Source organism: Mustela nigripes, chromosome 12 (genome assembly GCF_022355385.1).
Source record: "Mustela nigripes isolate SB6536 chromosome 12, MUSNIG.SB6536, whole genome shotgun sequence".
NCBI classification, from domain to species: domain Eukaryota; kingdom Metazoa; phylum Chordata; class Mammalia; order Carnivora; family Mustelidae; genus Mustela; species Mustela nigripes.
Genome location: NC_081568.1, coordinates 26225758 through 26250313, shown reverse-complemented (window position 1 = coordinate 26250313; position 24556 = coordinate 26225758). Strand labels below are relative to the sequence as shown.

The following is a 24556-nucleotide window of genomic DNA, read 5'->3' as shown; positions in this document are numbered from 1 at the left end:
TGAAAAGAAGTGACACTCCTAAAAGTTGCCTCCTAGGCCAAGGAAGCAGGCACCCAGCCCATCCCCCACTCTGAGAACAGCAGTCCCACCAGACAGACATCATATTAGAAAACATTAAACACTGAATCACACAATTTGTTCCAAGCAGGTGTGTGTATATATATATGTATATATGTATGTATGTATGTGTATATATATATATATATATATATATATATATATATATATATATATATATATATAGAAAGATCAGAGCATTGAAACTTACATGAATTCAAGTTTTTATTTTTACCACATAATCTAATTCTGGTCTTTTACTTTAATCAAATCTGAAAATTTTTGTTTTTCAACTTCATTAAATTTATAAAAAACATTGTCCCACATTACATTAAAGCATTCCTCATGCTTTATTTCCAGTGCTCCAGTGTTTATTTAACAAATAAAATCATTTTGTCTTTTAATTATCTCCTTCAAATACACATTATCTAAAACCCGTCTAGGTCACAAAATAGGTTGATCCTGCTGTCACCCATGTAGACTCCACCGAACTACTCCAAATTTGGTATAAATTGATGTTCTCTAGAGTATAAAATTAATATTTCAGAAACACTGTTCATCCTTTCCCAGTGAGCCAATCTGGGTCAAGTTCTTCATTAAAACTCTTCTTCTGCCTGTCTGCTGCGGGACTGCTTGAGCTGCTGCAGCCGCTCGATGGTCTCAGCAATCGTACGTTCTCCGTGGACCTTATTATCTCTTGTACGGATATTAACGGTGCTGCTGGCTTTCTCTTTTTCCCCGACAACTAAAACAAAAGACATAAAGCTTTATTAGGTGGAAGGATTCTTCTCAAACATTTGAACAGAAATGATCCGAGGACCTAAAAGCCACCATGTAGCTTTTGATTTTTTAAAATGTTCAAATGAGCTATCAAGCCATGAAAAGACACGTAGGAATTTTACTTAAATGCCTATCACTCACTGAAAGAAGCCAGTCTAGAAAGGCTACATACTGTATGATTCCAACTATATGACATTCTGGAAAAGGCAAAACCATGAAATTAGTAAAACAAAAAAACAAAACAAAACAAAGCAAAACAAAACCCCTCAGTGGTCATCTGTGGTTAGGAAGAGCGTGTTTTGTATGTGGAGCACAGAGGACCTGGGGGGAACAGCAAAACCACAATGGTGGAATCTCATTATATATTTGGCCAAACTCACAGAATGGACAAAACCAACAGTGAGCCCCTATGTGAACTGTGGACTTTGTTAAGAAGTCTACCAGTTCGGTGCAGGATGTTGGTAGTGAGGTGGGCTGTGTCGGTTTTGGGCAAGAGATACACAGGTAACTTTGTCCTTTCTGCTCAATTTTGCTATGAACTTAAAGTGTTCTACAAAATAAAATCTATTTAAGAAAAAAATAAAATGGTCAGGTGACCATGTATAGTTAAACAACCAATTTAAGAATCTTTTCATTTAAAAAAATAGATCACTTTACAATGCTTCAAACCACTGTACTTACTGAGTCACTTAATCCAGCCAACTTAATAAAAACTTACCATATAAAAAGAACAGGAGATAAAGGAAAGAAGATTTTTATACAAACTTTTAAACAATATTCTTTTTTACACCAAAATTTCCCTTTGTTATAACAAATGAAAGAACTTCATAGTGTAAGAATCTGGATTAGAGGAAATTAAACTATCAACCACAATTCTCTTAAGTCTCAAGATTTCAGTGTCAATTCTTAAGGTTTGGCAGGTTTTCTTCAGTAAGTTTCCTTTCTTACCTAGGATGAAGTTATATTGTGCTAACTGTGCATTTCTGATCTTCTTATTTAATGTACAGCCTGGATCCAGATCAATGTCCGCCATGAATTTAGCATCATGGAATTGCTGCCGTACCTATTTAAACAGATACAGAATTCTTCAGATTTAAAACAAGAATTAGATTTTGACCTTGAATGATTTTATTTAATGTATGATTTGGACAGTCATGCAAATATTTAAAAAGGAGCGCTACTAGATACATTGAAGCATATATTATTAATTTGTGACTTAGAACTACATTTTCAAAAAATAAAAAGATGTATTTTGCTCTTGAGAGGTAATTGTTTTAGAAAACCCATAAAAATCAGAACTCAGGCAATCAGCTAACTTTAATCAGCTCTCTTTACAAAAGAAAAAAAAATCCCTTTGCAAACATAAATTCACTTAATGGCTGCCAAGAAATAAATTGCTTATTAGTCTCCTTATTAATACATAGTGATAGATATCCAGTCTACCACAGAATGTAGTATCTCTAATCTCTCAAATAGGCAGCAAGGTGGGAAGAGGAATTCAGTCCTTGCTGTCATTTGTGTGCGCTCCGCATTTTAAAAGAAATTGATGATAGCACAAACAGGGCTTGATCTGATGAACCAGAGATCATGACCTGAGCCAAAATCAAGAGTTGGATGTTTAACTGACTGAGCCACCCAGGCGCCCCAAAAAGAAACCTTCCTAAGGTTCCTTCTTAAGGAGCCACAGGCAAAGATCAAATTGGAATTTCCCGAAATAAACTTCCAGGAATCTAAAGTTGGCTATTTACATTAGAGATTATTATTCCATGCCCTTTCTTTCTCCCCTAAAAAATACTAGTTCCACTTAACCGTCTTAAGTTTTTGTACATTAAATAGTAAACAATGTTTTTAGTATTTTTCCTTTCTACAAAAACTCAACACTATGTTAAATTTTACTATTTGTAAATCAAATTAAACTATATTAAAATTGCCATCTACCTGATAACCAATTACCACTAACAGGACACAAGATTTGAATAAACCAGTTTTACTTCATTACTAGGCTGTTAAGTCTACATGATCATTAACCAATAGAGATTTTTGTTAAGTACACAAATTTCAGAAGGACCTCAGAAGGGTCCTTACACACAGTTTATTAAGAGTGCCAGGACAGGACTATAGTTTCAACTGTATGCTATTTTAAAGACTAAAACACCAGTGTTTTAGTTTCTTAACATGGGCCCTTACATGCACGTGAGCTGCACTACTCGGGGAAGTGGAATGATAATCACAGGCTGTTTAGTACCTCTGGTTTCTAGTCATTAAGTAACAGCAGCAGTGCCCCCCCAACCCTGTCCACTCAACACAGCCAAAAAGCCATGCTTGCATAATTCGAAATGCCATCCCCACCACCGATGGAATGGGAGAAGTCAGTATTGGCAACAATTGAGAAATGAGTTATTTAATTACAGACCTTTCTCCTATCATGTGAACTTTCATAATGCAAATAAGAGAAAGTATAATCAATTAACCACGGGACATAACTGATTTTTATCGTTTACAACTAAAAACTATTGTTGCAGTAACAGAAATACAGTATGTCTGAATGGTTTGCTTTTCAGGTGGTCTAATGTTCATGAATTTTTTTTAAGGACAGTTAAGACCTGGGTGTATTTTTTCTGATGACGCAGAAAGATGATGGCTGTGAGGTTACGATATTGTTCTCTGACATTTAGATCTGTTTTAACCTTTATTACCTTTAGCTTGCAATTATAAAACAATGCTTATTTATAACACAACTTCTAATGATTTGAAATTCCTTGGTATGGAATTGTCGCTATAACAGAAAAGACTGTTCTCGTCTTTAAGATGTGAAGTATGAATGGATATTTATGAATCTATATGTAAGGTAGGTTTTTGGTGGGTAAGGCAAAACATGGGTCTGGCACCATTAATCTAAAAAAAAATTTACAAATAATTGAAGAAATATACATTACAAATATGAAGAAAAATTACTCTCTGAGTCAAAGAGCAACTTAAATTGCATTATGCATCTGAAATTACATATCATACTGCATATATGAAATATATAGCATTCACTATTTCCTCATACTAAACACTAAATATAGAATAGTATATAAAACACTATCCAAATTATGTCTTCTGATCATGAACATGCAGGAAAAGTATAAAAGAGGTAATGTAATCTATTCAGAAATAGTAACATTTCTTTATACCACCTTGGCTTGATCTACCAAGGATATATATATCGTAATGAGATTTAAAAAGCCAAGTGACAGTAAATCGAAAGAAAAGCTGTATTTAAGGATTACCTTTTGGGCATATTCATCACATGTTGGTCCCACTGGAACTACCATTACCTGACGAGGAGACAGCCAGAAGGGCCTTCAGAAGAAATTAAAAATATTTAATGTGGATTGGGACCCGTTCCTAAACAAGGACGGCACATTTCTTAGCTTACTTCTCAGTATCTTTTCCTGAAATATCCAAGAGCCACATTCAAAACACTCTCCCCCTGCCCCTTATATCCAATAAAGACTAAAGGGAGGAGACTGAGGGGCGGAGAGAGAACCTTAAAGCAAGAAAATCCACAACTAAGGTTTGATTTACTAGGCAGATGGCAAAGCACATCGAGGGCAGGGACTAGGCCTCATATTTCGACCTGTTCCGTTTCTCAGGGAAACAGAACCTCATGCACCAGAGGCCAGCGGGGCTAACAAAGAAGTTCATTTCGTGAGTCACTGTTCAACATTCTCTTAGTAACTACTCTTCCCGGGGCACTGGGACCAGACTGTGCCTTCAGTCATTCAAGATCCATGCCGCAGGATTCAGGAAATTGTAACTGATAATAACTGGTGATGGTATTTAATAAAAATGAGTGTTTTCACTTTTTTTTTTTTTTTTTTGAAAGGCGGACTGCCACCTGTAGCGCCCTGTTTATGTCCGGAAGTCTTGCAAGCCTGACCACCCTATGTTCTCTTCCGTTTTCACTTCTTTTTAAAAAACTAAGCATTTGTAATTCTACCTGTGGAGTATTTCAGATGTTAAATTCTCACTGTGCTGCAGACACGAGGTCTAGTACTTCTCTTCATCACTGCTCTAGTTTCAGTTGTCTTATTACAGCAGGTATAAGGCACTAAATTCTACCGGAACTGGCTGGCACAACCAGCTGAGGATTGTCCTATTCTCTAGAAACCATGGAGAGAATTTTTTCTATATTCGATTTGGTTTTGTGAAACAGAACTAAAAAGCGATGATCTCATTTCACTGACAAGTATGACGAACTCTCCTTAAAGACTGAACTAACCAAATCAGAAATAAAATTGAAATGACTACAACAGGTAAGATAGAACAGATTTACATTTTACAAAAGTTTTGCATCAATACGATCAATACAGCAGACTCTACGTAATGGGTGTTTTATAACCATGTGTGGCTTTCAACCGCCCTTACAAATTGTGGGCCCAGACAAAACTGCTTAAAAATAAAATCGAAGTCATGGGCTCATTTCCTGCCAGCAAAAGCATAATGTTGTAGAAACAAGACAAAAAGTGTTGATCAGTTTGGAGTCTGTACTTTCAATTAGAATAGTAATTGGCTTCGAAAGGATGTCAAAATAGTTGCTTATTATGATCAACAATACTCAAAGAGGAGAGCCCAAAGCCACTCTTGTATACTCAGACAAAAACATCAAAACCATACTAATCCCAAAACAACAACTGTGCTTCTTAGTGTATAGTAGCTCCTAATTAGAAAGTATTATATAACATTCAAACAAATCAAGTTCTGAAATAAATAAAATCATTAATAATTATTTTTAAAGCAAAAATTATGGTTTTGATTATGATTCCTTATGAACACTTGTCATTAATTAGAAGGGACGAATCAGATCATTCTCCTTTTTTACTGTATAACTAAACTGTACAGCAGACATTTCTTCTAGTCAATTTACATTGTCTGGACAAAAACAATGAAAAAATTACCATTTGCCGCCAAAGTTTTCAGTGAGGATTGCAATCATTCTTTCCACTGACCCCAAGATGGCTCTATGGATAATCACTGGCCTTTTCTTATCATCACCATCATGGCTACATAGGAAAAAAAATTTGTTTTACTTTATGTATCCCTTTATATGCCCCTAAAGACAATATACTCAGAGCAGACACCAGAAACTCACCTTACAAAAGTGAGATTAAATCTGATGGGCAACTGAAAATCCAACTGGATTGTTGCACACTGGTGGTATCGACCAATCGCATCTTTAATCTGTATATCAATCTAAACAGTAAAGATTGGGTTATTTTAATTTGCTGTCTATATTAAAGCTGAACTTAGTAGTTATAACAGGACTGGCCTGCTTTCTTTCTCGCTTTCTTTCTTTCTTAACTTAAAGTAGGTCCTCTTCGCCCCAAAATAAAAATCACATTACTCAAATATACTTTCATACTGACCTTTGGACCATAAAAAGCTCCATCTCCAGGATTTAACTCCCACTTCTCACCAAATTCATTCAGACTGTTTTCAAGTTGCTAAGGATAAAGAAAAATGATTTTTATTTTGTTCATCTGCAACTTCCCTTCCTCCAGCCTGATCTAAGACTAAAACTATAGTAATTACTTTCATGAGTCCCTGTGCACTGTGTTAGAATTTCGTCCACTGAACCACACGTACATACAAATTTCCTTTTCTGAGAAGTAACTGACACACATCACTGTATAGATTCAAGAAGTACACCACAATGGTTTGATTTACATATACTGTACAATGATTACCATGTTAGATTCAGTAAACATCCATCTTCTCATACAGACACAATAAAAAGAAAAGGGAAGAAAAAAGAACACATCTCCCCGTGACGAGAACTCCCAGGATTTACTCTCTGACCATCCTTCCTGCGTACCATGCAGCAGTGTTCGTGACAGGCATCACGATGCGTATCATGTCCCTGGTACCTGCTGTTCTCATGACAGGAAGTTTTTATCTTTGGACCACTTTCCTCCAATCCCCTCCTTCTGTAAATTACAGCTCGATGACTGAAAATATATCAACTATTTATAATCTAAAATCATACATTAAAAAACTAGCTTGCCCAAGCCTAGGAACCATTTCAATTTTCTCTTGCTTTTAGCCACTTAAAAAGAGGCTTGGGTTTCTTGAAACAAGTTCATTTATGTCAAATAGTATTCAAGTATACTGAAAAACAAAACTTACTTTCTCAGCTTGATTCCATACTTCAACATCTCCAAGGAATTTTTCTGGACGGGTAGACAGGTTCAGTTTAAAAGAAAATCCAAATACACTATATACCGTACGTAGAAAATCCAAACAACCCTTTATTTCATCCTCAATCTTTAAATTAAAAAAAAAAGAAAAAAAAAAAGACAAGTGGTAACTTTCCTTGACTTTATTCACAATTCTTTCAATTATTTTATCCCACAGAATTTCATACTACCTGCTCCATGGCACAGAATATGTGAGCATCATCTTGCTGGAATCTTCGTACCCGTGTAAGTCCCGTAAGCGCTCCTGACAACTCATTCCTATGAAGTACCCCAAAATCAGCTATCCGCAGGGGCAACTCTCGCCAGGATCTCGGCCGATGATCAAACATAAGGCTGAAGGAAAAAGAAAATTAAAGCCCACTGATATTTAATTTCACAAGCATAAAACATACAAGCAACATTTCTCAAATCCTGGAGTTCATAACGGAATATAAGTACTTGCATGAGTAAACCAGCAAATACATTATAATACAACCATCCACAATTAACAGAAGATAAAAACCGATTCCCGTGGGTCTGGAGTCAAATCCTTGTGCTCAATAGTTCCATTAATTTGAGGACTGCCCTTAATGCTCGTATTAAATAAAAAAAACCTTGGCTCCATACTAATCATTTAATACACTGGAAACTAAAGACTGCTTTCTTGTCACTCTCAAAACTGCTTCAGTTCTGTCTGTCTGAAGGTGTTTCAGCAACTTTAGAGAATCTGGGGAAACTAAGAACAAACCTCGTTGGCTCCCTGACTTACAATCCAGTTCCCTTATGGACAGTCCTCTCGGCCCTCAGCTCCGAGGCCCTGCTGCTGGGAGCTGCAGACACCGAGCGACCAGAGCCACAGCTTCTTCCTAGTCTTCCCTTGAAGTCACTCTTCAGCTAACTTTCAAGGACAGAAAGTAAAATAACTGCAAAGCAAGGCAGATCTCCCAAGGAGGTCGATTCATTAGCAAGGTTTTAAAAGAACATGTTTAAGAAAAAGAAAACAAACAAACATCTAGAGAATTCGCTGCGCCCACATTCAGTCTCCCTGTTTTATATACTCTCTGTTCGCTGCTATCACCCCACTGCCATTCTTGGATATCTACATATCTGAGGATCTAACTGTGCATGAAAAATGTTTATAATATCATAATAACGTTGCATTTAAATATTCTCCTAATTGCATAATTTGCTTTAAGCAAAAATACTTTCAAAGGAGGGAGAGTAATCCAGGACCAACTGCAGTAAAGGAAAATCTTGGCGCAATACCAGTGTCCGGGACAGTTCATGGGTTTCAGGGCAAACAGCTCCTTCTCCACCTCAAAGGAGAACATGTTGTCACTGTAGTGCTGCCAGTGGCCCGACGTCATCCACAGCCGGCTGTTGTAGATGTTTGGGGTGACCACCTCCTGGAATCCTCGTTTCCTATACTCGCTCTGTTCGAAAACACACACGATACACATGCAGGGAACAGAGAACATCAGACTTCCGGTGGGAGTAAGATTTAAAAAGCAGTTTTATACTATCTAGGGAAATTCAAGAAGCACACGTTACAATCCAGAAATTCCACTTGGAGGTATATACCAAAGAGGAAACCCCTGCACCCATACATAAGGAGGCCTATCAAAACTATGCTATTACTGTATAATCAGTAATATGAGAAATCACATCAGTGTCTACCAGTAAGGAACGGGCCTAGCGTGGGTCGTTAAAGAATAAAATAGCAAGTGAAAATAAGCAGGATTTTAAAAATATTATGATTTTTTGCATTATGAAGACTGATACACGATGAGACTTCATGTATGTAAATCTGAACTCCACAAACACATAAATAATTTAAGGTACATACGTATGGGTAGATATAAAATAACATGAATATATGCTAACTCTAAATAGTAGTTTCTTCTAGTAGAGGAGGGAAATGAATAAAAGGGGTCCTAAAAGAGAGTTTTTCCTTTACACTGTATGTATTATTTTACTTAAATAAAAAATCTGAAGCAAGAAAGGCCATTGCCCATGTGTGGTAAAGCAGGTGGTGAGTATGCAGATGGCCGTGGTATTATTCCCTACAAATCTGAATAAGCCAGAAAGACTTTGTATTTTGTAAAGAATAAAAAAGCAATGTAATGACTAACTTGTTTTTTTGAGGAAAATATAAATTGTCAAAGAGCACACAGAGTTCCCACTTAAAGTTCACCAGCTTCTCTGTTGAGTACATACACATGTAAAAGGATAAAGTCATGTATTAGGAGGAAAGAATTTTGTTTTTTGTTTTGTTTTGTTTTTTAAGTAGGCTCCCGATGTGGGGCTCGAATTCATGACCCTGAGGATTAAGACCTGAGCTGAGATCAAGAGTCTAGACGCTTAACGGATAGCCACCCAGGTGCCCCAGGAAGAAGGATTTTTAAAACATTTTATGGAAATTCACACTTGCATTTTCATTCTTTTAAATGTTTCTTCTCAAATACAAGATTATCTTTTCCTTTCAGAAGACCTTATTTAATATCATCAACTTATATCCTGAATTTACAGAAGAAAATAACGAATATGGTTTATTTACCCTGATGAATTCAATAAGAGTATTATAAATGTATGCTCCCTTCGGCAGGAAAAAGCAGCTTCCAGGGCTGAGTTCATGAAAGAAATATAGTTCTTGGTCCTGAGTAAAAGAGAAGCAAAAGAACGTTTCTATATGCACATAACATCAACATAAACTTCAGTGTTCCTGAGTTCAGAATATGACTATGGTATCTTGTATTCTAATGTATCCCGTTCCCGAATCAAAGAAAACGTTAACGCTTCTGGTGCCATTCAATAGCATAGAATTGCAGTTGATTTGCAACTTAGCATGAAGTACATTCTCTGCCTGTTACATGCCTGAATCCAGTCAAGTTTACCCAAGAATGACCTGGAGCAGGGGTCTTAGTTCTTTTCAATTATCCACAGCGGGAGCTCTCATAGTTTTAATACCTGAAACCTCTGGGATGTGAATCTTGTTTCTTTTTTCAAAGTAAGAGCAGCAGGAAGGAGACCAGGAAAATGACAGTGATAATCAAAGACAAGATGCTGATGAAGTTGCCTGATTTTGGGTCTCGGTGAAAGCAGCATAACCTCCAGCCTTCTTGCCGACCACTCCCCCAACAAATACCCAGAATTCTTAGGGAGGGGCACCACCAATTGTTGGTACTTCCTTACCACTGGAATTTATTTTAGGTCACCAAGAAAGCAGGGTAGGAGATGGCACAGAGCGAACACAATTTTAGAAATGCCATGTTTTTATCAAACCTAACTTCTAGTTTAGAAAACATTAAGGGGTAGAGGGATAAAGAAAATGACACCATAGTATCCCCTGGTGACTTGCTATGTCACCTTGGGCAACAAGTAGATTAATTTCAGGGGAAATCCGTTTCCATGTCTTTAAAATAAGTCAGTGAGACCAGGAATGTCCAAGGTTATCTCTCTCTCAGCTCTATGAAACACTGCTATGCTTCTCTTACTGTGAGCTAGGTCATCAGCATTTGTTCTCAATACAAGTAGTAGTTAAAACGAGTCTTTGGGTGGTACTGAGTACATCATAGAAAGATAATGTGGACAGTAAACAGTAAGATAACAATAAGATAATCAGTAAGTAATCTATGGATTATATAGAATATAGCAGAATAGCTACTAGAAAGCCACAGCATCTTTTTAAGAGGAAATTCCTAGTACTTAATACAACTGAGTTACAGATAAAAATAAAGAAAATTCAGTCTAGAAACACTATTATTCTCTTTTAACATACCCTCCCAATTTTCCTATGATCTCGGTTTTTAGCTTCCTCTTGGAACTTCTCCCATTCTTTCAACATTTTAGGATCTGGGAATGAAATGCCGTAAATTCTCTGTAGAGTCTCCATATCTGCTTTGCCTTCCCAATATGTGGAGGAATTCTGAAAACAAAGATTAACCATGAAACAATATTTAAATTTGTTAATATCTCACTTACTTTGAACTAGATGTTATTTCTTATACTGGTCTCTGAGTCAAATTTATAGCAGTCGTCATGATAAGAAAATTACCTCCCTCTCAACTATCCACTCAAAGCACAACCCCATGAACATGAGATGCAAGCCACAAGATGATTAAGCAAAAATGTAAAGTAACCAACAACAAAAAATCTTAAAATGACCCAGTTTAGTTTTATAATTCAAAGTGCAACTGAATAATCACTCATAAAATATTTATGAACTGGCAAAAACAGGCAGGACTAGTTTGGTTAAAAAGCACAAGTAAAGTAATTATTACTTCAGACAAAGGGCAAAAGCACATACTAATAGTGAGTTTCAAAGCTCTTAGAACCATGACCGTGTGAGTTCTGGGAATTCCCTAAAGCTCCATCCCCATGTGCTCCGGTGATGGATGGTGAGTCAGTCACCATTTCAGACTTTCAGTTAAAAAAGACTAATGACATTGAGCAATTACTAGGATGAGGAAAAAAAATCCATCCCTAAGTTTGCAACGGAAAAACAGGCAGAAAGAGAAACCAAGAGAACCTATACTAGATAAATACATTCATACAGTCTCTAAAGTTATATTACTTACTTTGTGTATTTTCAAAGTCTTAATTTTGCCAGTATGTCTGACATGAGGACCCCGACAGAGGTCTATTAAAGGGCCACACCTAGAGATAAAAAGAAAGGAAATTTTAAAAAGAAAGACTTAAAAAGACATATATACCTTTTAGTTACATTTAATGACATTTGACATTCTCACCTATAGACTGTGGTAGTTGGAGTAGTCACTTTTTCATTCAGTATCCGGCACTTGAACTTATTGTACTAAAAATAGGAAAATTGTTTGTTTAAAAATCCTCCTTTAATTTTTATCTCTAAATACTACAGCTGAAATATAACTCAAAATACATCTTATCGAAGCACTGTAGGAAAACAAGTATGTCAATACTTCATGTTTTAAAAACACATGTTTTTCTAAAGAAAATGCTTCAACTTAATACACTAAACCCCAGTGTGACAACTTCAAGTAACATTACAGAGGAATACAGAAGTGGAGACTGTATGTTACAGCTCAATTTACCTTAAACATTTCCAGTAAAGTTTCTTTCTTTACTTCTAGTCTTTCAAAAGCTTGCTTTTCTTTAATGATTTTTTTACATAAAGCCTCCAAAGAAGAGAAATCATTGCTGGACACACCCCTGAAGGAAGAGGAAGTATAATTAATCTCTTTCCACTCTATTCTACTCACCTAGTAGCTTGGTGAAAGATTTCTTTAAAAAAATGTGAAGAGTTTTAAAATAAGAAAAATAGACCCTTGTGTCATATATTAGAATTTTAAACCAGGTATTATTATTATTTTTGTATTTTATATTTTCTGTGGCTTCTACCTTGGTCATGATGGAGACTGTTCTCACTAATGAACCCTCCCTCCACCACCGCTATGATCGGCCTCATTTTATTTCCCAACATCCCTTAGGTCTCTACCTCCACTGATCTACAACAGAGCTCTTGTAAGTTACTAGTACTTCATAAGTTACTACAACACTTCAAGTTTTGGTAGTGGAAACACTTGGTGACTATTAAGCAGTAAGCTTATTATCATTCCTTCCTTACTGAGAGCTCTTTAAAAATAACGTATGGACTCTGAGTAACTCCGAACTCTTTTTTTATTCAGTTACATAACTTACCCTTCTTCAAGGTACATGTCGTAATAGAATCCATTTTCTATTGGTGGGCCATAACATAAACATCCACCATAGACTCTTTCCATGGCTTCACCCATTATGTGAGCACTTGAATGCCAATATACCTGAAAACACAAAGAAAAATGGGATGGTCTGAGTTTGAGCATATATGCTGTAAATTAATATGGCTGCCTTAAAAAAGAGATAAATAAAATTTACTACAAATAAACCTAAGACATGAAAAAAATCTAAATTTATAAATGTATAAACTTTGGTGTGACTCTACGCAGAGCCAAATAATTTAAGAGGGTTTGAATTACTAAGTTGCATTTGTACCTTAGAGATCATCTGGTTTTGTTGTTTCCAAACTAATTAAGTTAAATTCAAATTAGCATCATTAATTAAAAGGGATAGACCCTGGTCCCTGAAAACAATTGCCACTCACAAAGTGACTGTCTTATTGATGGTAATGACTCAGGGTCTTTTGAGACAACAAGCCCATATCCTACCTCCCACATGCTATGCTGTGGCTCTTATTGAGATGTGGGACATTTTAAGAATAACACTCTTTTTCCTTATTGGCCGCAAACAACTAAGGTGCTATAACTTGTCCCCACAACTCATTTATAAAACACACGGACACACAATATGGATACTGAAATCTGACAGCAGCGTTGCTGACCCTTGAACAATGTAGGGGTTAGGGATGCTGACCTTCCATGCAGTCAAAAACCTTAGTATAACTCATGACTCTTCAGAAACCCAACTACTAACAGCCTACTCCTGACCCGAAGCCTTAGTGATAACATAGTCAATTGACACAAATTTTGCAGGGTATATACACGTTATATACTGCATTGCTACAATAAAGTAAGCTGGAGAAAAAAAAGTTATTAAGCAAATCATATGGAAAATACATCTATTTTATCAAACAATACTTACATTTATTTATAGAAAAATAATCTGTGTATTAGTAGACCTACACAGTTCAAACTCATATTGTTTAGGGGTCATTTGTACTTGGTTTTTAAGGTGGTCAGATGAGTCAGAATATATCCAAAGTTATATTTTTAAGATTTGGAAGGTACCGAAATGACTTTTTAAATTTTCATAAAAAACTTACGGAATGCAGAATACATCTGAAAACCACCAAAACACATATTTAAGTAACTGTCATAATAAAACAAAATATTTTATTTTCCTTTATATGGTATACCATCCCGGAGAAATAAGAAGAAAACCTTGCCATCAAGTGCAGGCTGATTTTTATAGAGCTTTCAAGCAGATTTGCATTTTAAGATAAGGAAAATATGGAAATTAATTATTCAATAGGGACAGTAGTTTAAAGATGTGTTCAATTTTATTTATAAGATCTATACATACTGCTTAAGTGTTGACTGACAGGGTAAAGGAATTTTTATTTGCTTTGCCAATTTTTAATAAAAATCCCAGAACATTTTTCTCACTGAAGTATCCAGTAATGAAAATAAATTTATTCAAGTTCACTTCTTAAATATACAAGGCATGCTCTTTTATGCTGCTTTCCTAAATGAAAGATATAATAATGATTTCAAATATGATAATAAGATACCAGTAAACTCTAAACCCACTGACAGTGGGAGTAGGAAGAGACTGGAAACGTGAACCTTTATCTTGCAATTCAGTGACTGCTAAATAAAAACTTACCGCTTGAGCTTCCTCATCCTCAAATTTGAGAAGCTCCAAGGTACAATCTTCCTCGAGAGGACGGTCTAGGTCCCAGACAACCTGATTCACTTTAGCGATCACAGTGTTGTCAGCCAGGCCTTGACTGAAAAAATATACACACAAGCATATATATATATACAAAAGAATGTAAGAAAGAATCTTCTGTAGTGAAACACTTAATGTGAGAATAAAAACGGGAAAATAAGCACTATATATATTCTACATTAACACTACATATGTTATTTATATGTATTACAGCTTTCTGAAATAAAATGGAAAAAACAACAAACTCCCCAAATGTACCCAAGTATAACTAGAGGATCCCCCAAATCTAGAATACTATTACTTTACATTTAATGCCTCTTATTTAAGCAGACACAACTGTGATAAACAAACAATTTTCAGCAGTTTGATTAATCTTTTCATCTCTCCCAATAAAGTTTTCCACAAAACCAAGCTATTTAGACTCCAAAGAAGAAAAAGAGGGGCTACTGAGTAACTCTTCTCCTCTCCCTCCTGCTTGAAATCTGTAATAGCTCTTTTCCGTGAGATAGAATAAATTCTGTAAATGCCTAAGATGGTATGATTTCTAGCAAGCATATAGGTAAAATATAGGACTATTCAATAAAACTTGTTTATAATCTGGACTTAAAAAGTCATCTACACACAGACAGCACAGATATAAACTATCACCAAGCGATTAAGGCCACACAATCAGACCACACCAAGTGTAAGAACCACAGGAATTCTGAGGACTGGAATGCAGCAAAAGTCAGATTAGTGTGGACAAGCTTTGAGAATTAAGTAATGAGGGGCTGAAGGATCGCGGCCTGCACAGGAAGAAAAGGAGAGGAGATAGCACTCTAGACGACGGAGATGTGAGTTAAGAAAGGTTCAGGAAGCTGCATGGCTAGAGAATTGAGTAAGATTAATCAGATGATAGGTCTGAATGGGCAGCTAGAGAAGTGACAGTCTGTCATAGCCTAGACACAAGCAGACAACACTCCACACTGTGAAGGAGAAGTCTGCCGTCTTTGTATTGTTAGTCTTAAATAAACCTACCACCTGAAAGCTTCAGCTGACAAGCCTTGTAGGGCTGGATGGTTCCCTCCTTATTCTGCATAAGTACAACTAAGCACATCCAACCTCCCCCCTTGAGAAAGCAAACTATTAATTCCTATCCCATTTTCAAATTCACTGAATTTCCCACAGATTACATCCAATGTTTTCTTTCTTTCTGAGCTCATATAAAGCCAGTAAAATGAAAACCATATACACACTTCATAACACATACACAGATCTGGCAGAGAGAAATGTATTTTATCATATCAGTGTAAAAGTTTTCAGATGATTAAAGAATTGACCAAAAGGTGACTAATAGTCTCTGTATTCTTTGGGAGAAAATGGCTTTTATCTCAGGGCCCAAAATGGTACATTGAGATGTTAACAGCAGTTACTTTAAAATGTAGATATGCACAGAACATATTAGATCATCTTTTTCAATTTTCCAAAGAAAGGATAAAGTATTTAAACATTCAGATTTAAAACAAACAAAACTTCAAAGAAAAACCTTTTGAAGCAAATGGAACACGCCTTTTTTTTTTTTTCTTTCCTTTTGTATTCACAACTGATTATCCAAACCTTTCAACAGTCTGTTACTTATGCTACAATTCTGTACACAACAGCCAAGAATTTATTCTGGACTTTTGTAAAAATGTCATAATGCACCCTCACTTGCAGATCAGTTTGCCTTATGTAAAATTTTGCAGCTCTCAAAAAAAAATATCTTCTAATTGGTTACTTGATGAAATTACAATGTAATCTGGAGGACAACACTGTAGAATGTAGAGAAAAAGTTCCTGGACTAATAGGAGCCTGAATTAAACCGCTACAATCTCAATGTTCAACAACAGAGGAAGAGCTATGTAATTCAGGCTATCAGTAACATCTAAAACGAAAGGCTGAACTTATATTCAGAGGTCTATCCAGTTATTTATGATCTCACATGGAAATCTACTTAATATTACAATTTTCTTCATACTTCCTCTGGAGTAAGATAGAAGTACTTTAGATAGAAGCAATGGTCAAATTAACAGAAACACTCCATTTTCTTTGTAAAAAGTACTAATTAGTGTCCACGGCACAATAAAGATTCATGGCTCATAGGCCAACTGCTTCTACGCTCACCAGCTGCATCATCATCATGGGCTTCCCACTAACCGGCTAGGCTGGTTCCCAAACCTCTTTCTGTACTTGTTCTTTTAGGCCTTAGGTTCAACAGTACGAAACTGATGATAATAAACCATTTTTAACAATTACGTGGTGATGGCAGGTGGTTGAAATCAACATATAATGAATTAGTAAAAACAGAAATAATTACATATATAGGGTGAAGGATATAGTGAATATATATTATATGTTTTAAATTAGAATGTTCAAGAAAGAAGTTGGCGAACTTTTTCTGTAAAGAGCTAAATATCTCAGACTGGGCCACACATGGTGTCTCTCACGTCTTAGTTTTCTTGTTTTTTTTTTTTTTCAGACCATTTAAGAACCATACTTGCTCCAGGGCTGGACAAAAGTAGGCTATGACCACAATTTGCCCATACCTGGTATGAGACAGGTGCATCAATTCATGCTTTCCCATCTGTATCATTTCCTATAAACAATGATTCATCCCAATCATATCAGAGTTAGAAAGCTTGAACTGTACTACAAAGTTTGCATCTAATTCTGTTATTTCTTCCCAACCCAATACAAGTTTTAAGATCAGACATGTTTCTTTGGATTTATAAAAATAGTACATTATTTTCATGTGTCATATATCAGCTTCTTAACTTCCCCATGTGAGATGTTCTACCTTCATTTTTAACTTCAAAACAGATATTTAAGTCAGAATAGGTGAAACACTGTCTACTTAGTTTTGTGATATTTACAAAGTAGAAGAATTAATAATATAAAATCCTTTGTCACATAAGAACCAAAGTGGACTCTCTCAAAAATTAACTTTGAATCTTTTTTTTTAAAGTAACTTAAAAAAAAAAGATTTTATTTATTTATTTGACAGAGAGAGAAAGACAGAGAGAGCGCACAGGTCCACACAAGCAGGGGAAGTGGTATGCAGAGGGATAAGGACAAGCAGGCTCCCTGCCAAGCAGGGATCCCAGGACCCTATGATCATGACCTGAGCCAAAGGCAGACGCTTAATAGACTGAGCCACTCAGGTGCCCCTTAACTTTGAATCCTGAGTACAGAGCTCCACAGCATTTTGATTTTTTTAAAATCCCAAATAATATAAATTAAACATTAAAAACACAAACAGTAACATAAAAATATCATGAAGATAAAACTTAACAAGATAATAAAAAAAGAGTTTAGTTATAAACAACAGAAGTTGAAGACAGGTGTAACTTTTACCTAATTCCACAAGCAATTTGATATGGTGTAGTTTTCCAGGATTCTGCATTGACCTGTTTACCATCAGGCAGAGTGACTTTAATCGGCTTGCTATCTTTTTCTGCCTTCTCAGCCAGAATAGAATCATGTTCTGCTTTTAGTTTATTATACATCTCAAGACGTGTGTTAATATATTCAGGCCAAGGATTCAACTGCAAGACAAGAAAAGAGGAAATAAATGATTAGTAAGTACTTGCTTTCCTCTTTAGAAAAAAGAAAGAATAAAAACAGACAATACAAAAATTATGATTACTAACGCAACATGGTAAATGGATTGCCCAAATCATGAAGCACAGCTAAATCTTATCCTAAAATTAAGGTAAGAAAAGGAATTAAAAGCTGTTTTCTTCTAATTTTTACTATAAGAAATTTTTAAAAAACAAAAAATATAAATAACAACAGACACGTAGCTGTCAGTATCTTAAATGGACAATTATTACCATTTGCTATTTGCATAAGGTGATTTTTTTTCCTTTTAAGGCGTCCTCTGAAGGGTTTTTCTATCTAAATGACACATATAGTTATAAATAATACTAGAAATAAAATGGCTTTTCCATTTTGTTTCAATCTTGTTCAAGGAACTGTCTGTGTAGCTGGTCAGACTATAAGTTCACTTACAATTCTTAACTAACCAACTATAAATTTATTTGACTTAAGGGCTCCCATTCAAGGAAAATTCTCTCCGAATTCAAAGAGAAGAATAACACCTGCACCTTGCGCCTGGAAGGGAGGTAAGACAAGTACATAAGTGGTGGGAGCACAGAGGAGGAGGAAAGGTCTTGGACCGCTCACTATGAACTTTTTTCCAGACAGATCATTTCAGACACATATGGCCACATTTTGTACTCAACATATTCTCTTCAGAAGGGTCCTTTAATTGCACCTTTTCTTTCCTCTTTGCAGGCTAATTCTCAAGCTGTGATGGAATTAACACATACCACTGTACTGAAAACATGAAAAACAGACGAGGAAACATACGTATTTTTCTATTTACTTGCAAATTTTAAAATTCACAACCAACAACTTCCCCCACAATTACAGCGGACTATAATGAACAAAACCTAAGAGAAATGGCTGGGTGGGGCTCCAAGCAACACTTAGTTCTTGATCACCTACCAACTGACCCTTCAGCTTGAGCGACATGGCATTAGTAAGAGCAGCTCTGTAAAGCCGGTTTACTGTCCTACAGGACACTTCTAGAACGCCTGCTCCTTTGTGCTTCCACATCCTGGTGATTTTCTAAGGAGTCTCTAATAAAATGCAATGACTAAAGCAAAAACTGAAACATGGTTCACAGAAGTTCAACTTCAAAAATAAAGTGGGAAGACGAGCTTAACTGGCTCAAAGCAGAACACCCAGAAACCAGGTTGATTCTAGGCTGACTTTTGAAATGCCACCTACAGTCAGTGAGAGCTGGAGGAACTATAAGCATTTTCTTTACAATGGCAAGGCCCTCAAGGAGATCTATCTGGCTCAAAACCAAACCCTAGTGGCAAGTCCTTGTGGAAACAGTGTGCATGGGTCAAGGAATTGGGCCCTCTTTGATATCTGCTGCATTCAGTGTAAACTTAAACATCGAGTCTCTACCTCTTAGTATCTTATTGAATGAAATGATCAGACAGCTGGCATCCAAGCTGGCAACTGAGTAATTACCAATCCCCTTCTTTCCAGCTTTTTTTCTCTGATTTTTATATCTAATCCCACAGATTATCTTTCAATCCTACTTCAATATACTTTTCCTTTTTCAATAAATAGCTGCGAATCTTTTCCCTCGCTCAGACTTTCCTTTCCTAATTCTCCTGCCAGAGTTTCCCACCTACTGCCATGTAAACCATCTACAATCTTACACAGATTAAGTGTGAGACCTGTCACTTGTCAATCTTTGACAACGGGGCTCTGCAACACTCACCTCTGCTCGGCCTCCGTCTCCAGATCCTTCTTTGTTCTTCTTCTTGCCTCCATCCTTTCGCTTCTCCTCCCCGGCACCTACCTACATAAGCAAAGAAGAAATAAGATTTTATATTCTACTCTAATCTGACACCCTGTCATGCTGCACCCAGAAAAGTTCTGAGGATATTATTTGAGCACGTATTTAAAAAAGGGAGGGGTGAGTAATGTGATTTCAAAAGACAAAAAATTTCACCACTTACAAAGACAAATTAATAACTTTCAATAAGCACGTCTTAAAAAAGTAGAAAGGAGTTATTTGATAATAGTCAAGTTTTCACATTTCCTTTATTTTGCTTGTCCTGTGAGTCTCACTTCAGGTTTGCCTGGACATATACTCAGTATATGGCCACAAAAAGGCATGCAATTTTTTCAGTTATAGTATTTGCAGGAAAAAAAAATTGAATCTAATATATAACCAACCACTCTACAAGTACTACTCAGAGACTGTGCTCATAGATTTTTGTTAAACCCTAAGAAAGAAGCCTAATCCCTACAATGTGCAAACTTAATCTCTCCAGGGAAACTAAGGCACACACATGTGAGAACCTCCCAGAGGAGGAAAGAGTACAGCTGCAGCATTATGATTAGATGTTAAGTAAGTTAGGACAACTAACTTTAATGAATGAAGATTTTAACAGACTGGATTTTGAGAATGGAGGAAATAAACTGGTGGAAATGTTGAGAGAGAGAAAGAGAAGAGAGAGAATGATAAAACCAGGCTAACGAAAACAGAGTGTTTTAGGAAATCATGTCAGTTAAGACAGACAAGGGCTTAGACAGAAGCAAACACTTCTATCTTATGGGGTTTTGGGGTTTCCGTAAGGAATAAGTAGAAGTACATGAAGTCATAGAAAGTTTTAAAGCAGTAAATCCTGTGTAAAAAGGCAACCAGCTGGTCTATCCTGGTGGTTGTAAACCAGAAGAACATTCTGCCCCTAGCGAATACCTGGCATTGTCAGTTGACACTGGTTGTCCCAACTGGGGGGTGCAATTGGCATACAGTGGGTAGAGGACAAGGATGTTATTAAACATCCCACAATGCACAGGTCAGCCTCCCCAAACACAGAATTACCCAGTCCACAAGGTCAAGAGACCCTGACATGCATTATAGGATGCTGTGAAAAGTATCTTCACAGAAATGAACACCTTACTTCAGTGCTCAGGCAGAAACATCCTAAAGCAAACTGTATTACAAAGTTTTACAATGTACAAAGTTTCCCCACAAACAATCTGCATCTAGTTCTCAGCAACCCTGTGAGATTGACATCATTATCGTTCCTATTTTACACATACAATTAAATCCGAAAAAGCTAGATGATTTTTCTAGATTCACACATTAAGTCACAAGAAAGATACGCATCCACGTGCTGAGAGCAGTCCACTCTAAGGAGGAAAATGATCATCAGTAGTGAAGGAGTTTTGAGGGTAGAACTGGGGATAAGGGGGGGGGGGGTCTTTATTACAGTTTTCTGTATATTTGTGGTCTTTGATTTTATTTCCCAACAGTTTTACTGAGATACTTTCCTACATCATACAATTCACCCATATAAAGTATAGAATTCAATATTCATTCAACTATCACCACGTTCAGTTTTAAAACATTTTCATCACCCCAAAAGGAAACACTGTCCCCATTAGCAGCCACTCCATTTTCTCTTCTCCCCAGCCCCTGGCAACCACTAATCCACTGTTTCTATGCATTTGCCTATTCCCGGCACTTCATATAAATGGAAGCATATAATATGTGGTCTTTTTGACTGATTTCTTTCACTCAGCAGGATTTCAAGATCACTCATGTTACACACATCAGTACGTCATTCTTTTTTATTGCCAAATAATATTCCACTGTTTATTTACCCATTTAACAGTTGGACATTTTGAAATGTATTACTTGTATAATTTAAAAAATAAACTAAATTAAAAAATATGACTTCTAATTTCAAGCTGAGCTAAAACTTTTCCCACTCTGGGATTCTGGATTTCACAAACTTTTCAGGTTCATTTATAGTCAATAGATAAAAAATGAATAAAACTTACACCTATCCCAATCAATAAGTACTAACCAATAAAGTTATAAGACTCTCTATATGCCTTTGCTCCACTGTAGAAATGATGCAACTAGTTAAGTATCTCTAGGAAGAGGGATGAAATTGAACCACAGGTGTGCAGGTTTAAAATGGAAAAATAATGAGATACTTCTACTTTTCTGATTGTATGTTTTTGGTTTTAGTTGTATGGATATTTGTCAAATGAACAGGAGTAATGGAAAAGAAGGAGAAAATTAACAGAAAGGTTTTTTGTGGTCCAAATACCTCTTTTTTAAAAAATGAGAATACGGGCCCAAGGAGAATAAAGTATTTTGCTTATTTGTATACAGTTAGTAAGTAGCAGAGCCAGGACTTTAAAACAGGTTACTCTAGAACCCTGAGCTCCAGTCCATCTTTACTACAACAATAAGGAAGATGTTTGGCAACTGTTCTCTATTTCCAACAAAAACAGAAAAAAAATCTGAGTTTATGCATCATGCATTTATGTACAAGCAATCTAAAATTTCAATCCAAAAGTTGGAACTGTGAAGAGAAGCTACACAATTACCTTCCTCAGGGATATTCAGGAGTTGAAGGAAAAGTACCTATACAGACTGTGGTGTAAATTCAGACCCAGAGACTGGGACAGGTCTTCGGGTATGTCCTAAAGACCAATAGTCTGATTCAGTATCTGTCCCTGACTCATTACTAGGCAGGGGACAGGAGGTAAGACAGCACCAGAGATAGAAGTATTGGTTACTGAATATTGGGTTTGAGCAAGGTACTTGTTCTTTGCCGGTTTCCTCATCTGTGTAACGAGGATAACAGAACCCAATTCATAGTTATTATAAGGATTGAAAAAGCTGAGTTAATGCATGTAATGCATAATATAATACCAGACCCCCAGTGAGCACTCAATGCTAGGTATTGCAGAGAAATCATGTTATCTGCTAGCTCTACATCAACTCCAATTAAGAATGGCATAACATAATATTTGTGGACATGGAAAGTTGTTGACTATAGACTATTAAGCAAAAAAAGTAAACAAGTTACAAAACAATAAAGATACCATTTTTAAGTGAAAAATATAAATGGAGAAAACTCTATGGATAGGCACCATTTATTACCTTAAATTTCATTTATGCAGTTTAGAAATATGCACATATGCATTTTCCCCATTCTATTCCTGAGTTAGAGGACATCTTTATTTTACTGAAGAGAAAACTGTTGCTTCTATGCGATTTATCCTTTCAGAGTTAGGGCTGAGGCTGTTTTAGCTTGAGACATCACCACTTCTCACTTGGACTACTGCAACAGCCTCCTGCTTGTGGCCTCACCTCTTTTCAACACACCTTCCATCCCAATGCCTGAATGATCGTTAATTAAAACTACAATCCACACTTAATCATTTTCCTATTTAAAAACTTTCACCTGTAGAATACAATTTCAAGTGTCTATCGCCTGAAATCCTCCTAAGAGCTGGGGCTCCCTCTACAGACTGATCCCTTGCAAGCAGCTTAAGGACACTTCCAGGGTGTCCGTTTTTACTGCCCTTGCTACCTTTACCTGGGAAGCGTTGCCATGCCTGCTTTACCTGGTGCACTTAAGACTCGTACTTCCTAAGTGAACCCAAACGAGCTGTGCCCAAGCAGAGTTAGGTGCTCTCTCTTTCTGAAATCCCACACGGTTGATCACATTGCACAATGATTTTTTTTCCTGCCTCACACACCAGGCTGTGAAGTCTTTGCTATCAGGCACCACTAGGTCCTTTTCACCTGCTTACCTTCATCTCCCAGCAGTGCCTGGCAGAATGAACCTAACATCTGCTTGATCACTTAAAAAACAAAACAAAACAACTCATCCTAGTAGTGTGAAAGTGACCGGGGAGTTGTTCCTAAGAAGCAGATGAGAACAAAGTCAAAGTGCAAGGCTGAAATCATCAGCAGGTGTGAATGTGGTAAGGCATGTCTACAGCACCAGGCAGGGGAAGTGTGTAACCTCTCTAAGACACCCGGCCTCTACCGCTTACTATAAACCACCCAAACTGGGTAAATTGGGTCAGATCTCGGGGACTCAGTTTTCCCTTTCTTAAAGTGAAGGGAACCCCAACGGGGTTTTAGGATTAAACAAGGTTCTGCAGTGTTCTTCCCGCCTAAGGGGAGTAAAAAGCATTACTCTGGGAGTCCCGTGTCCTAGATTCTAATTCTGTCGCGGCTTGTAATTGGATGTCTGGCTCTAAGCTAGTCCCTCACTCAGGATCTCAGTTTCTTCAACTGCAAAAAGACGATGGACCTAGAGATGACCTGCAAGGCCCCGCCCTACTTTATAAACGGACACTCTCTCCCCGAAAGAGGCTCTGACTCCTCCAGGAGCTCCACTGTCCCCCTCGGGTCCCTCCGACCCACACGGCCCGACCCACACGGCCCGGGCCGCTTCCTCCTTCCCGCCTGGTTGGGCGCGGTGGACACCAAGCAGAGCCCCCAGCCTGCCTCCGGGTCCCCCTCAGTTCGCTCACCGGCTTCTCCTCGCCTCCCATCTTCCCTGAAGGGCTCCTATCCTTCTCTTCCGACATCAACAAGCCACGAAGGGAAGACGGAACACAAAAGTGACGCTCTAGCAGAGAGGAGAGCCGAAGCCAGTCACAGGCTGGCTGGGGACCCGGGAACACTGCGCTTGCGCCACGTG

The 24556-nt window shown here is 37.0% G+C and overlaps 1 protein-coding gene across 1 annotated transcript; it reads right to left on the bottom strand.

Annotated features, from left to right (window-relative positions):
- Positions 1-269: 269 nt before the first annotated feature.
- TARS1 (threonyl-tRNA synthetase 1) lies at positions 270-24556 on the bottom strand. Its single transcript, XM_059416967.1, has 19 exons — positions 24387-24556; positions 19804-19884; positions 17856-18046; positions 14418-14541; positions 12735-12856; positions 12128-12245; positions 11807-11871; positions 11636-11714; positions 10837-10983; positions 9616-9714; positions 8325-8491; positions 7250-7412; positions 7009-7146; positions 6249-6326; positions 5975-6075; positions 5781-5885; positions 4110-4182; positions 1786-1900; positions 270-802 (listed from the first exon to the last, which is right to left on the bottom strand). The coding sequence occupies exons 1-19, from the start codon at positions 24441-24443 to the stop codon at positions 654-656; spliced, it is 2172 nt and encodes a 723-aa protein (XP_059272950.1). The 5' UTR covers positions 24444-24556; the 3' UTR covers positions 270-653.